The following is a 16,989-nucleotide window of genomic DNA, read 5'->3' on the forward strand; positions in this document are numbered from 1 at the left end:
ATCCAGCATCACAGCTCAAAAAATTATTTCCTTAGTTACATCCATTTGCTTACTTAATATTTATGACAGAGTACTCTGTAAGGAATTTTTAAAATCTGCCAACTCATTATACTCCTAAAACATATGTTCCCATTTACATATTTGTTCTCCATTACAGCTTTAACATTTGCCATCTATTTGAGGAAAATGTTTTCGAGTCTCCTTGGGGTATAAAAATCCTTATATAAACACTTCCAAGCAAAATTCCTAAATCGCTTAGACTTTGTTCCATATTTGGGAGCCATGCATATGTCTTCTCATTGTTTCCTTGTGAATTGCGTATCTAATCTCTCTTCCCAATCTTTTTCTAACCACATTTGATTGATTTCTATAGTTATTGTGCAATATTTATATGCCCTACTAAATATCCCTTTTTAACATCTTCTGTTCTAGATTCAACTAAAAACTCTATCAGAGTGGATCTTTCACTTAGGATTCCCTGAGCCCTTTCTCTTTGTCTATACTCTTGATGTGAATACCTGTTAGGGAAGGCAGTCTCTAGCCTGTGGTCCACATTTCTTCTTAGCCTCTTCCCATTCTATTACTTTTCCATCTCTAGTTATTTGCTCCCAATACTTTGGCTCCTTTGTTAGTTTTCTCCAGTAAATTCCAGCCCTCTCTTGCCTATTCTCTGTGCCCCTAATTGCAGTCATCCCTAGCAGCTGTTGGCTTAGTGCTTAATACTTTCTGCTGCTTTATGAATATAATATGCTGTATAGCTGTTGTTAATCTCCTAAAGGATCTGCTTCCAAAACTCCAGTCTCTCCATATTTTTTTAATTTCTCCTACTTCATTATCAGCCGTTTACACTTTAAATTATAGTGTTCTGCTTGTGTTATGTATATGAGCCTTAATTGTGTAGCTCTAAAATATTCCTTCAGATCAGGTAATCCTAAACCACCTCGTTCTGTTGGAAGGATCACATTATCCGACTTCGCCCTGTCCTCTTTTCTTCCCAGATAAAATTCTTCAAGTCTTAATTAATTACTGTCCACAACTTCTCCTTTGGTTGATAAAATATACCTGACCTGTGTATAAAACTGAAGGGACTAAAACATTTCAATGCTTGTATCCTGCTAAGCATATCCATAAATACAAGCTTACAATTTCTCAGTTTTTGTATTATTTTTTGTTTAGTCTCTTCCCACATATCCTTAGCTGCTGTAACAGAATCCTTTTAACCTGTATTCCTAGTTCATTTTATCTTGTCTCCACAAATATGAGTATTGCTGAACCAGTTCATGCGTGGGTGCATAGTTTACAGATATACCATTTGCATTGTCTTCATTAATTTACTATCCCAAAAAACTTGAATCTGCCTCAGAATGTTCAACAGCACTGTGATGTCTTTTCCTGGTTCTATCAGATACAAAATAATATCGTCTGCAAATAAAGCCAATTTGTCTTCATTGTATATCCTTGCATTTCCGAGTCGCTTTTTTTGTTTGCCAATGGCCCTAAATATAACACAAACAACAAAAGGGAAACACCCCTGCCTGGTTCCTTTGTTCAGGCACAACTTATCAGAGAGGAAGCCTCCCAATTTCATTTTTACCTTTGATCGCTCATATATCCTCCCAATTAGCTTTCCATTGCCCTTCTCATAATATCCCAGTTTACTCTATCAAATGCTTTCTCTGCATTAAGATCCAACAACAACAGTATTTTCCTACATTCTGTTTCGCTCTGGGTCATTGTTGTTCAGTTAATGTTGTCAAATGTTTGCCTCCCCTCTACAAAACCACATTAATCCATATCTATTAATTTGGCAACACCTTTACCATTGTTTTAGCTAGTATAGACATAAAGACTTTATAATAATGGTTTAAAACTGAAATGGGCCTATATGAAGCTGGGTTTAATGGGTCTTTACTTCTTCCAGGATGTTGGTGTTTCACTTCCTTTTAAAAGTACTGTTAAACAAAACCTTCCAGATCTTTATCACTTTTTTACCTCCTAGCTTCCAAACTTCTACAGGAATGCCATCTATTCCTGGAGACTTTCCTGCAATTGATTTTATGTCACCATTTTTATCTCATCTCTTCCCATCTTAACTGTTAATTGTTGGGCATCATCTACCTCTAATCTTGGCAAACTAAGCCTTCCACAGATGCTTCCATTTGTGTTTTTTCTTGATTTGTACATTCTTTTGATTTATACAAATGCTCATAAAATTTCCAAAATATCTCTAATATCTCTATAGGATCTCTGGTTATTTATTTATTTGTTATACCCCCTGTGTTTGTCAACCATTTCTACTTTCTGTTGCCTAAGTTGTTGTGCTAAGAGTTTTTGTGCTCTGGAGTTATTATCAAAAAACAGTTACTTAGCAGTCTTTCTAAACTCATGTATACTACATAGATACTCCCGTCTTTTCTCTTTAGTATTTTGCAGTTGTGTCTCCTGTTGTTATGTGAGATTCCCCTTATTTTGCAATACATTAATCTTTGTCAGCCCCACTAAATAATTCTTGTTACTTTATAACGTTATTTATTTTTCTTTTATTTCTATCATATTTTTAAATTACACATTCATTCTATTCCACTCATTAGCTATAACTTCTGAAGAACTATCTTCCCTATTAACTCTTGAATAATTTCTACAACCCTTTCCTTAAATTCCTCCCTTTTTACCAAGTACGTGGGGAGGAATCAGCATCTCATTTTTACTTCATTACCCTGCATTTTTACCTTAGTTGTTATTCATGTGTGATCTGAATAGGTATTGCATGCATGTCAAAGCTTTCAATTAAATGCACATGTTACTGTGAAATATAATTTCTGCCTATTTTGGCCAAATTATTGTATCTTGGGGAATAACATGTAAGTTCTCTCCAAGTTCCTACTACTGAATTCAAGTGTTCCATATCAAATATTTTCTTAAATTTCTTCAGAAATATCTTTTTTTGTTATATATTTTTTTCTATGTCCACCAGATACATTCTCACTGTTGCAAATCAAATGCCAATCCCTACCTATAAGTAATATTTCCTGCTGAAAGCTTATTATTTCTCCCCAGATTTTCTTAAACTCCATAATAGCAGTTTTAGATGTAATATATATATATATATATATATATATATATATATATATATATATATATATATATATATATATATATATACCAGAATAATCCTCCTCCCTTGCCATAGTCCCTTACTTTGACAAATCTACCACTAAGTTTTTCCTCTTCTATAACTATTGGAGCTCCTCTAACAATTAGCATAAGTATTCCCATTTTTCTTTGTCCCTTGTATTCTGCTGAATATCCATCCTGAAATCCTTTCTTTATCAAATTCACATACTCACTTCTTTCCAAATGTGCCTTCTGTGGTATCACTATTTGTACTCTGCATTTCTTAATATAAATCAGTACTCTTAACCTTTTTGTATCTACCTGTGAGGCAATTCATGTTCCAAAATAATGTTTAGTGTAGCCATTATAATAAGTTACTGTTCCCACCTATTGTATATTACAGCTTTTTAAAATGTCTTCTTCTAGCTTTTGTGTTGCATGCACCCACTAATGTTTGGCAGGTTGATCCTTTGTACAGTTGTTTCTTGTTATCTCCAGTTGAACCTATGCTACATTTTACAAGACTTCTTGTTTTAATGAAAATGCTCAAAAAAAAAAAACATACCACCAAAACACCCCCATTGCCTATTAACTTAAATCAACTACACAAAACTATGTACATCTTCAAATAATGAACTTTAATCATTCTGATAGGGACAATCAAGCATATATCTCTTGGTAGTGATGGGTATTCTATGCTTATTTTTTTTTTGTATTTAGAAATTTAAATATATCTAAGCCCTGTTCATTTTATTATAGGTTCATAGGTAGGTACTAGGCTATCTGCCCGAGGGCATTTATAAGCCTAGCCAGAGTGTGCCAGCTTTCTCCACCCCATTGATTAATTAACTGAGCCTCTGTCAAGAAGAGCCAATGAAGTGATCCCAGGGGTGTATTTTCTGTTACCCATCCATTCGTCAAGGTGGCTGTTGAAGAGTGGTAGTGAGGGGCTCTGCCTAATGTAGTTAGGAATTTTGTTCCAAAACATGGGGAGTCTCTGTGACAGGAATCTATCCCTCCAGCATGTTCTATTTATTGTTGTGGTGAGGTTTAGCTCACTAGAGCGAGTGGCTCGTAGTGACTTGGATTTCTTTAGGTGGAGCATGTCCATCACTTATGAGTTGGACATGGCTTTGTAAGTCAGGCAGAGATCACCTCTGAGTAAGCGATATGCCACTGAGTACAGCCGGAGTTTTTCCAGTCGGGCTGCATAGGACATATGTTTGAGGCCAGTAATCCTCTTGGTGAGGTACTTTTGTGGTCTTTCCAGCTGTTGGACGTGTCTTGTGAGGTACATCCCAAATGGGGCATTGTAATCTATGATGGGTCTGATGAGTGACAAGTAGAGGGGCACTATAACCTCTTTATTTCTAGATGCAAACCCTTTAGTAATTAGATGGGCTACATAGAAGGATTTCCTAGCTACTTTGGCAATATGATTATCAAAGGAGAGATTACTATCTACCTGGGTCCCCAGATCTCTTATTACCTCTTCTGTATTAAGGGGACTGCCACCTATGTGGTAATTCATGGGTGTTTTGTTTTTCCCAAACAGGATGACTATGCATTTTTTGGCATTTAGCTTGAGACCATGACTTTGACACCAGGTGTTCTTCTCAGTAAGGCCCTTTTGGAGAATGTCCATGTCAGCCAGAGAGTAAATTATGGCTCCCACTTTGCAGTCATTGGTGAACTTGGTTAGCCATAGTCCTCCTGTGTTTGCCTGTACTTCTGAGAAGTATATGCTGAACAGTAGGGGTCCCAGGACCGAGCCTTGTGGGACACCACTTGTGACTGGTTTAGAGTTGGACCTGGAGCCTGCTATTCTTACTGTGTGAGTTCTGTCTGTAAGCCAGTTGGCAACCCATCTCATGACGTAGGGATTTATGTTCAGGCTGGTGAGTTTTACTATAATTCCTGAGTGGGGAATGGTGTCAAAAGCCTTGGCGAGGTCAAGGTGGGCTGTGTGAACCACCTTCCCCTCATCTTTGGCCTTGGTGACTGTCTCAAAGAAGTCAACCAGGTTTAGTAGGCATGGTCTGCCCTTAACAAAGCCGAACTGGGTTGGGTCAAGTGTTTGGAGGTTCCCAATGTCTTTTTTAATGAGTTCCATGATGCTGCGCTCCATAGCCTTGCAGACCAGGCCAGTCAGGCTTATGGGGCAATAGTTACCAGGGTCAGTTGTGGCCCCCACTTTGTGGAGCAGAATAACTGTTGCTGTGCACCATTCTATGGGCACATAGCCTGTGGAGAGGCTGAGGTTGAACAGTGTGTTTAGGTGGGGGGTTAGTTTGTTCTGTAGTTCGTGCAAGACACAGCCTGGGACACTATCTGGCCCCATTGACGCTGTGCTTTTGGCTTTTGAAAGGGCTGTTTTCACCTGCGCATCTGTGATTTCCAGGACACTACACTTTTTTGGTATTGTTGTGGGCCCTTTTGGGGGTGAGAGGGGGGTGAAGTTTGCACTGAATCTATCTGCCAGGATGTTGGCAATATCAGTAGGTTCAATATATTTTCTGCTATTTTGCACTAGCTCAATGCATATCTGCGAGTTGACACTTAGATTCTTGACATAGCTAAAGAAGGCTTTATGGTTATCTTTTGAATCCTTGGCTATTTTTCTTTCGAAGTTAGCCTTGGATGATTTTATGAGTGAATTACAATTATTATTGTAATTATGTACAATTATTATTATGAGTGAATTATTAGTGAATTACATCCCTTCCTAAAACTGTCAGTATATGTAACATTAACATAAGATGTCCCATTCTGATTTTCTGGGGGAGGGTCTCAATTACTACACATCTGAAAATGTGCTAAGTTTAATAACAGCACTGTCATCAGAAGACCTGGAAATTTCCAACCTTTCTTAGAGCATAAAGAGTTGACTTCTGTAACAACTTCTCCTTCTACTTTAGGTAATCCTTCATTTTCTCCTAAACAAGTGCTTACTGTTTAAGAGAAAAGAAACTTGAGAAGGAAAAAGCTTTTTGCTGAAAGATGGAAGAAGTAACATGGAGACTCCTCTGTTTATAAATATAACAAATTTAAATCTACAGGGCTAGTCACCTGGCGGTGTAAACCCTGGCTCTAGAATGATTGTCACTGTTGAAGTCACACTCTGACCCCATGTGCAAAAATAGGAAAAAGAGATTGTGGATGGATAGATGGAGCAGATATTTATACCTCATGAGCAGGTAGGGTTGCCACCTCTCCCGGATTGCCCGGGAGTTCCCCGGATTTTTATAGCATCTCCCGTTTCCAGGAAGTAATTCAAAAAACTGTGAAATGTCCAGGAATAATGACATTACACTCTTGCTTAACTGGAACTCAAGCAACCAGCATTCACTCACACAGTCGTGCTCACTCTCTCCTGATCTCTCTCTCACACACACACACACACACACACACACACACACACACACACACACACACACACACACACACACACACACACCACACAGTTACTTCCTCATTTATACCTGCATTCATTCACACATCGCACTCAGTCTCCCGATCTCACACACACACTTATACACACGTCAGTTAAGTGAAAAAAGCAATACTATAGACACACCATGAAATAGAAAAAAATTGAGCCAAAATGGTTTAGCTCTTTCATCCATTACTATGCAGATTTTCACAGAACAAGCTAGTTTGTGCAAAATGCACCAATCAATGAATTCTAAACATATAATGTGCAGGACTTTATAAGATCCATACCTTCTGCATTAAATGTCATTCAAAACACACACACACACACACACACACACACACACACACACACACACACACACACACACACACACACACACACACACACACACACACACAGCTTTAAGTCCTAAAAAAACTTTTAAAGAACAAGATTTTAAATGTTTGTGCCTTTAAATAATTTTCAGAACTTAATGATGGGTGTGTTTACATTCTACTGCTTTTAGCTAACAAGCTCTTCTGTGGCTACCTCAATGCCAATATAGTACTTTTTCTTACTTTACTTCTTGTGATGTCAGATGTAATTTAGTCTGTATATGGCAGTAGCTGTAATCACCCATGTTTTGACTTGGTTACTCTACACCGAGAAGTGGGGTGAGATGCCTACAGTAATAACTTAACGTGAGAATATGTAAGATCTTATTTAAATCAACATGGATCATGAACAGAGAGTTTATTGGGGAGAAAATTACTGTTAGATCCATCAGTAATTTAAGATACAAATAAAGACGTTTACTTTTCGGAGGGCAAGTGCTGTGAAAAATAGATTATTCTTTCATTTCACCCAGATAAGAGCAGCAGAGCCATTTCCAACTTAATTTTTATTGGAATTTTGTTTTATTCGAGCAAGCTTTAAAAGGGACGAGTGAGTGTAAACTGTTTCTGGAAGTGTCAACATGCCACCTATCTGTTTTTTTTCCAGACTATCCAGAAATCAAATTGATTCTCCGGTAGTCTGGAAAACACTGTACAAACTCTGGTACTCTGTTTCAAAATGGAAAAAGACTACCAGAGTTTGTTACATCGGCTGAGTTACTATGCTTTTTTACAGAAAAGTATAGTAAATCGTCTGAAAGCAAGCATCAGGAATGGAAAAAGTGGGCGCTCCCCGCCAACTGCTGTGATAGTGACATCACAAAATGGGCAGGGCATGGGCAGGAGAGGGGTTGGAAATGGGCAGAGTTACGGGTGATGCAGGGGCATGGCCTTACTCCAGTTTTAGCCACAACAAAAGGTGGCAACCCTATGAGCAGGTATAATTAACACAGAGGTCTGTGCTTGAAGCTTTGAATAATCTCCTGTTAATGGCTGTCAGCTATACTCTGCACACTGCACAGTCTGATGTCTGTTATGCAACACAAGTTCTCCCTGGTGCTTATCTGCCTCATCTAAGTGTTTCAGGAGTTGCAGAAACAAACAAAAAAAAAAGCAGAGTGTTACAGTGAAAAAGGTAGTACCCAGGAAGATCCTTGAGTTTCCGTTTTACTTTCATGAAAATATTTCCCATTACAAACATTCATGCCCATGTGTCCAGTGCCGGACTGTTTGTAATTTGCCAGTAGGAGGTCCCAAAGACTGTATATTTCTCTTATGTACGTACATTGAATTCCCTGTTATTTTTGGTGCGGGCAAATGTGACATGGACATCTGTAGTACCAACATCCAGCATCAAAATGCCTTATTTGTAGGTAGCATTTACTCAACTACCTGAGTCTTGGATACCTGACATCAATTTAATGGGCTCCTGGACACCATGACGGATGATGATTATGCCCTAGAGCTATATGAGGCTCATAGGCTACCACCTGATGCTCTTTGATCCTACAGGCACCTGAACTGCTAGTTAAACTCATGTCACTTGTGGCGTAGTTATGACTTGAGCCATGTACGTTTTTCACTTTCTTTGCTAGCAGGCTAGGCCCAGTGTGACTTTCAAAGTAGCCGATTAATGAAGTATTTAAATATATGTCTTTTGGAGTGACAATTCTAAAGCCTTTCACACCATGTATCATCCACTCCTGTTTGCCAAACTTGTTGGTGATTCTTTTGATAAATCTGGCTTAGCTCGGGTCAAAATCTGTTTACCTTGCTGCAAAGAAAGAGGGGTTTGTCAGCGAGAGGCTGCTGCTTATTCCAAAGAATAACCTTGAGACATCTGATAGACAATGTTTTGTTTCTCTTGATCCAGTCTTCTGGAATCAACTACTTTCTCTGATCAGGGCATGTGACCTCCTTCAGGAGGTCTAAAAAGAACTGTCTGTTTAGATGTTGTTTTAACCTTATACATTGATTCATTTTTTTTTACATTTAGCAGTTATTTATTGTTTATTCTTTAATCTTGTTTATACTGTTTCATTCTATCAGACTGAACCATAAAAGCTGTGCTTTTTTATGCATACTGCTTAGTTCACATGTTTACACTAAGTTTATATGTGAAAGGCTATCAAGAAGCTTAGCCACATCACCCTTGTAGTGGTGAGAGTAGTCTAGTTACTTCTGAATATAAGATCATTTGCATCAACTCAAAGCAAGAAAATGCATGTACCCATCAAATATGTGTGGCTGGTTATTAAACTAGTCAGAGACGTTTGATTTGGATAGGGAGTCTATTCCAAAGAAAACATCAGGTGAGCAATCTGTTATACAAACAGGTGTTTTTAATATTACAACAGAGATTAAGACTTACTTTGGTGTTTGCTTTGCTGTTTGCTTTTTGAAGGAGTAGGACATAACAAAATGCAGGGTTGTTTCTTGAACGTGTAGGAAATAAAATGCAGTGTCTTTTATAGTGCAAATCACTAAGTACAGATCATCTTTTCATTATAATCAACGACAACTGTAATGAATGAGGACTACAGTGGGATGAGTTGACTTAGACTGGACATTTTGATAGATAAGCTGTGTAAAGCTGAAGAGCCTCCTGACCACAACGGAGACATGGTGCTTAAAATAGAGATCATTGTCAGTGTAGCAACCCAAGGATCTAATGACAGAGTCTGTTTTGAGAGGGTGCTCAAGATATAATGCATGGAGTAGGAGTAAAGTTTTGGTGAATGGAACAATGCTGCAGTTTTGACATTTAGTGTGAGTCCATGACTGGAACACAAGGTGCTGGCTTGATCGAGGCCAATACTGCAGAAATTGGGAATCATGGGGTGAAGTTGACGACTGCACATATTAGCAACCCCCTGCAAATTTGATTAGCCAGTAACCCTGTATGCTTCAACTCAAAATAGAGAAATATATGCTGAACAAAACGGAAACTAAGACAGCCTCCTGGAGCATAGCTTAGTAGAAAAAAATAGATGCCATCACATCAGAGAAGATAAATATTATTTTGACTTTTTTTTTGAAAGGGACAGAAGTACATTGCAAAGAGATATTCATTCATTCATTCATTCATTGAATATGGTACATAGATTAATGTTTCTTCCACATTTGTCATATAACACCACGTCTATCTTCTCAGTTTAACAAAACCCCAAATATACAGCCAAATCCTCATAGACATCTCCACTGAAAAGCACCTTTACCACTTTTACTAAAATTGATAATTTGTGAGTATGAACTGGTGGGAGTTTAATGCCTTGGAACCCAGTTCTCTACAGTGCTCTATAATGTAACTGCTAGACTGTATTTAGACAGACTACATGAAGCTGACCTGAAGATAAAGAAGCAAATATTTAACTCTGCACAGTGGATCAGAGTACTTAGTATCAGGACTGTTGTCCCACACTATGTGTTTTGTCCTGTCTCTGATGAAATGAATGATAGCAAAATAAATGTGACAACATATATTCTTTCTTCATGAATACAACAAGTGGTAAACTTTGTATTTTTTTTTTTTAGGAATTGCAAGTGTTGTGGTCTCTTTTCTTATCATTGTTTACTACAATGTGGTGATAGCATGGAGCTTTTGGTACTTTTTCCATTCATTTCAGGTGGGTGGCAACATTTTACCAATTTCAGCATCTATTTTCTATACGGCAATCTTTAGCTTGCTATATAACAAATGTTTGCTTTTAATCATCACTTTAGTCCCTCATATTGACGAATTTGCCTACTGAGTATGTCAAATTGTATTATTCCAGTTCTGCTACAAGTGTTCATGTCTCAAGCACTCGCGGATCACTAACTTGAAGCCAGGGACATAAATGTTTTGTAGCTTATGTAATCTGCTGCTTGTGCTCAAACTTGAATATCAGTTGGGCAAACAGCTGCCAAATCTTAACCAAGCACATTATTCATGTTTGCATGAGGTAAGTGCGGCAGCTGTGGAAAGAGAGTGGGGCTTGGGTGGGGGTTAGATTTAGGGCTTTGATCTGGAAGGGGAGTTAGGTTTAGAGAGCAGGAAAGGAGTTTTAAGATTAAAGAGCAGGAGTGGAGTTTTAAGTCTGGGAGTGAGAGGAGAGTCTGCATCGGATGATTAAACATTTACAGTTGCGATTTCTGGAGCCAAAAGCAGATGGAGTGTGATAAGAAAGTTGCTACCCATTCTGGAAAGATACTGATGTACAATATTTGAATCAAGAGATGTCTAAACATACATATAAACTAAAAAAGTACTAGTAGTCAGAATTATAAGTTACACAGTTGCACAGTGGTGCAGCGGTTAACGTTGTCACCTCACAGCAAGAGGTTCTCCGGTTCGATTCTTGGTTGGGGTGCCTTCTGTGTGGAGTTTGCATGTTCTCCCTGTGTTCGCGTGGGTTTCCTCCGGGTACTCCGGTTTCCTCCCACATTCCAAAGACATGCATCTGGAGCATTTCTCCCCGGGCCTCCGCTGAAAACAGGCTCTGTGGAACCTAGTCGGACATTCCCGGTACACAAATGTTAAATAAATAAAAATAAAATATAAATATTGAAAAAAATGAAATTTGACCATATAAAACTTAGTCAGCTATTGACCAGCTGACTAATAGTTCAGTTGAAAGGCTCTGAACAGAGGGAGACTCTCATCAAATAAGGAAAGAACATTACAAAGCAGTTCCCCAGCTTTGTGACATAGAGAGAGATAAACCTCTGACTGTGATCCAATGACCTGAGTTTGAGTAGCAGTCCTGGCACTGAAGCAGTCAGATGGGGGAGGCTATTAATTGAGAGACTGATGCTTTGTCACCCTTTGTGGTTAGCTGTTTGTCACTTTTAAGTGGAAGATTGCAGGTGGTGAAATCAGATAGGATCCAGGGATATGGGCTTGGCACTTTTAAGTCAGTGACAGTAGCTTATCCTCTGTATCTATGGGAGCATGCATGAAATTATGTGAGTACAGGAGTCCCTTGTGATGATGCAGGTGCTCATGTCAGTCACTTCAAGATATATTAGCCTATAAATTGAAATGCCTCAGTCATTAAAGCTGATGAGGGCTTCTGGCTTAATCCTGATGGGCTGCAAGAAGTGGTGGGAGTGAGGACTGAGAAAGAGAACTGCTGGTTACAACTGACTTTCTATGTGGTTTGCTTGTGTCACTAATCCAAGTAGTCCACTGAGGGGCAGGGGCTACAGAACACTTATGGTTCTGGGATGGGAATAGTATCAGCCCACATCAGTTAACACCGCTGGCTGCCTGGATGACAATCCCTCTGGATGTCTCTTGCCTCCCTGCTGATTATACTCAGTGCAGAGAAATAAATGGACTCAAGTCTGATTGGGGAGTGGGGCTTGATGGTCAGCAGGCAAAAGGCAGACAGCATATGGTAAAAAAGAGCATTACAGAGCAGTGGGCAACATGGAGCAGGGGTAGGTCCCCAGTGAAGTCTAGCATGGAGAAAAGTAAAGAAAATAAAGTGTGGGTAGGAATGAACTTCCTAAACAATGTGTAAGATGGATAGATGCACTATGAGAATGAGAGAAAGTTGCAAAAAGAAGTAGAGGTGCTGAACGAGAGAAATAAAAATGAAGAAATTTGCCAAAGCGGCTGAAGAGAGAACTGGCTACAGAGTTAGAATGAGAGAAAAATGGATTACTATTCCAACAGCAAAAATACCATATAATGGAAAGGGGTGAGATTTTCCCCAGATATGCTGATAATATTTAATCTATTGTTCTTCTGCTGGCACATTTGGACAGAGAGTTTGAAGACAGAAGCAGAAAGAAAAGGGAACAGAATGTGAAAAAGACAGCTGAGGTGAAGGTGTTGCAAAGACTGGTCAAAACTTTGTATTATCAAGTTTCATTAGTTGAATTGCTCAAATGCCTGATTGCTAAATGTACATTAGAGAAGTGTTAGCAGGTTTAACAGGTGTGCTAAGATATTAGAATGCATGGAAGGGCAGGGATTGGGCACATGTATCGGAACATATATAAGAAGATCATAAAGAACAAAAGTGAGACGTTTATGGGCACTTTCTTGATCTGATTGGCTTAGCTTCTGGTGTCATTCTGAGGGGGGGGGGTACAATATTTGACAGCCTGGGAGGACATGGTTGACCACACTGTTTTGTCAGGGATGGTCTGCACTTATCCCCTCTAGGCTTTCGGATATTGGCAGAGACCTTTTTAACCCCCTTAGTGCCTTTTTTAGGCAATGCCAAACTGATAAACCAAACTGATAAACATACTGACTTAACTGAGCCTATGAAGGAATATCTGAAGGTGGTACTGCTCAATCCTAGAAGTCTTAACAAGAAACTCCCCTCCCTGCAAGCCTTCCTCTCCTTGGAGAGTGTAGACATCTGTGTAGTAATGGAGATGTGGTTTAAAGTCGCTGAGAGTAACCTAGCAAAGCAATGTCATAATGCCTTTTACATCTTTAGACCAGCTACTGCACAGGAGGGACCTAAAGGTGGAGGAGGTGTCAGTCTATATTAAGACTAATCTCACATCCAGGCTAGTTAAAGTGTATGACCCACTGAAACTCATACATGTGCACATCACCATAAACAGGGTGCTGTACCATATCCTTGCAGCATATAGGTCCCCCTCCATGTCTCAGGAAACCCATACTACCTGTCTCAATGTACTAGAGTCTCTCACTGTTTACCCCAATATGATACTCATGAAGGATCTCAACTACCCCTCTATAGACTAGAAATCCTACACCACTTCTAATGCATAAGCCCAGTGATTCTTAAACTTTAATATCAGCATCCTGGAATAGTTGGCCCATTCTCTTACAAGGGGTACAAACATCCTTGATCCTGTACTCACGAACATGGTGGGCCAGTGTTCCTCAGCCAATGTAATATCTTCACTCATCAGATCTGTCCATAAAGCAGTATTACTTGAAATAAAAATTAAATCCAGAGATCCAGCAAAAATAAAAACCTTTAGGAACTATTCCAAGGCTAACCTCTCTCAACTAAGCAACACCTTGGCTAAATTTCAAGCACCCCCAAACTCAGTAAACACCATAGAATACACTGAACTATTTACAAAATCTCTGTACAGCCACATTGATAGCTGTATAAACTGAGCTGTGCCCACTCATATTAAGAAGAAGACAAACTCAAAAGACTAGCCACCCTGGTGGAATCACACTATCAATCGGTTACACAACAAAAGAAAAACAATGTTGGCCAAGCATAGGAGAAACAAAGCCATACATAGTAAAAGCCCCCTGACCAATCTAAACAGGCAGCTAAGAGAGTTAATTAATACTTCAAAGGCTAAATTTGAAGAAAAAATAATTTCTCAGGCAATGGACAGCCACAAAGCTTTCTACGGCTATGTCCATAACCTCAGAGGAAATACACAGCAATGTGCAATACTTATTGTAAATGGCATCCCCCACACTAAACCAGAGGCCATTGCCAACCTTTTGGCTGACAGGTTCAGCTCAGATTTCTCCACCCGGTAGCCCAAACAAAATACCACATAACACAATTACCCCCAACCATTACTAGAGAACAGGTCATTAATGCACTTTCCAAAGCCAAAAACACTGCATTGATGGACCCTGATAACATCCTGGAATGCTTAATAAATAGCATAAAACATGACCTCTCTGGTCTGTTCGACTTGAAAAACTTTTCAACTGGAGCCTTCAGTCAGGTTTTGTGCCCAAGGAATGGAAGATGGTTACAACCATACCCCTGCACAAAGCAGGTCCATCTACTGGCCCATAAATCTTACCAGCCTCATATGCAAGGCCATGGAAAGTATCATCATGGACATGATAAATGAGGACATAGGTAACCTGCAAATGCTGGACTCATCGCAATTTGGCATTGGTAAAGGAAAGTAATGCCTATTAAGTCTGGTGGATTTTTTTAAGAGAGTCACCAAAGCATTGGATGAAGGTAAGACTGTGCACACAGCTTACCTCGGCCTGGCTAAGTCTTTTAATACAATACCCCACTCAGGCATTATAGACAAGCTCACTAATTTAGGCATAAACCCTTTTATCACCCACTGGATAGCCAACTGGCTCACTCATAGGAGGTCAAAATAGGTAAGGCCACCTCCATCAAGAGGCCAGTAACTAGTGAGCCTTGCAGGGCTTGGTATTGGGCCCGCTCCTTTTGGCATCTATTTCTCTGAAATGGAAGCAAATGCTGAAGGTTTATGGCTGACTGAGTTTGCAGATGATTGCAAGCTGGGAGTTATATTCAACTCCCCTGCAAATACTAGCATTCTTCAAGAAGGTCTATCTCTGACTAATAAATGGTGCCAAAGCCATAGTCTTAAACTCAATGTTAAGAAATGCATAATTGTACCCTTTGGGAAATCAACCATCACAGCTAATTACCATATTGATAATGCACCCCTGTGGTACAGGATATGTACGAGGGTAGTGTGACAGCGGTGAGGTCTGCGGTGGGAGTGATGGATGCGTTTAAGGTGGAGGTGGGATTACATCAAAGATCAGCTCTGAGCCCTTTCTTATTTGCAATGGTGATGGACAGGTTGACAGACGAGATCAAGCAGGAGTCCCCGTGGACTATGTTTGCAGATGACATTTTGATCTGTAGTGAGAGTAGGGAACAGGTGGAGGAGACCCTGGAGAGATGGAGATATGCTCTGGAGAGAAGAGGAATGAAGGTCAGCAGGACTAAGACAGAATATATGTGTGTGAATGACAGGGAGGATAGAGGAATGGTGAGGATGCAAGGAGTAGAGGTGGCGAAGGCGGATGAGTTTAAATACTTGGGATCAATAGTTCAAAGTAATGGTGAGTGTGGAAGAGAGGTGAAGAAGAGAGTACAGGCAGGATGGAGTGGGTAGAGAAGAGTGTCAGGAGTGATTTGTGACAGACGAGTACCAGTAAGAGTGAAAGGGAAGGTCTACAAGAAGGTAGTGAGACCAGCTATGTTATATGGGTTGGAGACAGTGGCATTGATAAAAAGGCAGGAGTTAGAGCTGGATGTGGCAGAGTTAAAGATGTTAAGATTTGCACTGGGTGTGATGAGGGTGGACAGGATTAGGAATAAGTATATTAGAGGGTCAGCCCAGGTTGGAAGGTTTGGAGACAAAGCCAAAGAGGCAAGATTACGTTGGTTTGGACATGTACTGAGGAGGGATGCTGAGTATATTGGGAAAAAGATGCTAAGGATGAAGCTATCAGGTAACAGGAAAAGAGGAAGGTCTAAGATAAGGTTTATTGATGTGGTGAGAGAGGACATGCAGGTGGTTGGTGTGACAGAGCAAGATGCAGAGGACAGGAAGAAATGGAAACAGATGATCCGTTGTGGCGACCCCTAATGGGAACAGCTGAAAGATGATGATGATGATGATAATACACCCGTAAGAGTTAACCCAGTGGTCAGGGATCTGGGTACGCATGTAGATAGTAGCCTTACTTTTGATAGCCATGTGGCCAGAGTGATGAGGAAATCCTTTTATGTTGTATAACTTATAAGTAAGGGCATGGCATCTAGGTCCAACAGGGTCATTATCTCACTATATTCTGCCCTTATAAGACCAATCATAGAGTACAATGCTCCCTTTGGTGCATGCCTGACCAGGCATATGCAGCAACTAGGGTGACCTCAGAGGTTCCTTACAAAAAGAATACAAGGTGTAACAAACCTGCCTTATGCAGAGTGCATTAAAGTCCTTTCTTTCTACTCAGTCTCCTATAGATTGCTGAGAGGTGATCTATACCTGGTTTACAAGGTATCCGCAAACCCCACACTTATGAATCTCTTGCATATTCATAAGTTAAAAAGTACCCATAATGTAAGGTCTAGAGACCTGAATTTTGTCTGTGACTTAAACAGAACATGCTAGAGAGGCAGATATGTGTTCCAGAGACTGCCCCTCCTATGGAACTAGCTACCTATCCATGTGAAGCTGAATTTGTCTATTACCCAGTTTAAGCACAAACCAGACAAGTGGATGGGGAATAGGAAATTTACACCGGCCCTGGCACCCTTGTTCCATATAGACCGAGGTAGCTTATAAATGCCTGGCCCTAAATGTCCTATTTGGATGCAGGAT

The 16,989-nt window shown here is 39.8% G+C and overlaps 1 protein-coding gene across 1 annotated transcript in view; it reads left to right on the forward strand.

Annotated features, from left to right (window-relative positions):
* Positions 1-16,989, forward strand: part of LOC122793970 (sodium- and chloride-dependent transporter XTRP3-like) — a 438,952-nt gene that overhangs the window by 100,849 nt on the left and 321,114 nt on the right. The window contains exon 3 of the mRNA XM_044062027.1: positions 10,459-10,550. Within this exon, the coding sequence (XP_043917962.1) occupies positions 10,459-10,550 (92 nt within the window). The remainder of the gene's footprint in view (positions 1-10,458; positions 10,551-16,989) is intronic.

Source organism: Protopterus annectens, chromosome 2.part1 (assembly GCF_019279795.1).
Source record: "Protopterus annectens isolate FY-2018-M chromosome 2.part1, PAN1.0, whole genome shotgun sequence".
Classification (NCBI taxonomy): domain Eukaryota; kingdom Metazoa; phylum Chordata; order Ceratodontiformes; family Protopteridae; genus Protopterus; species Protopterus annectens.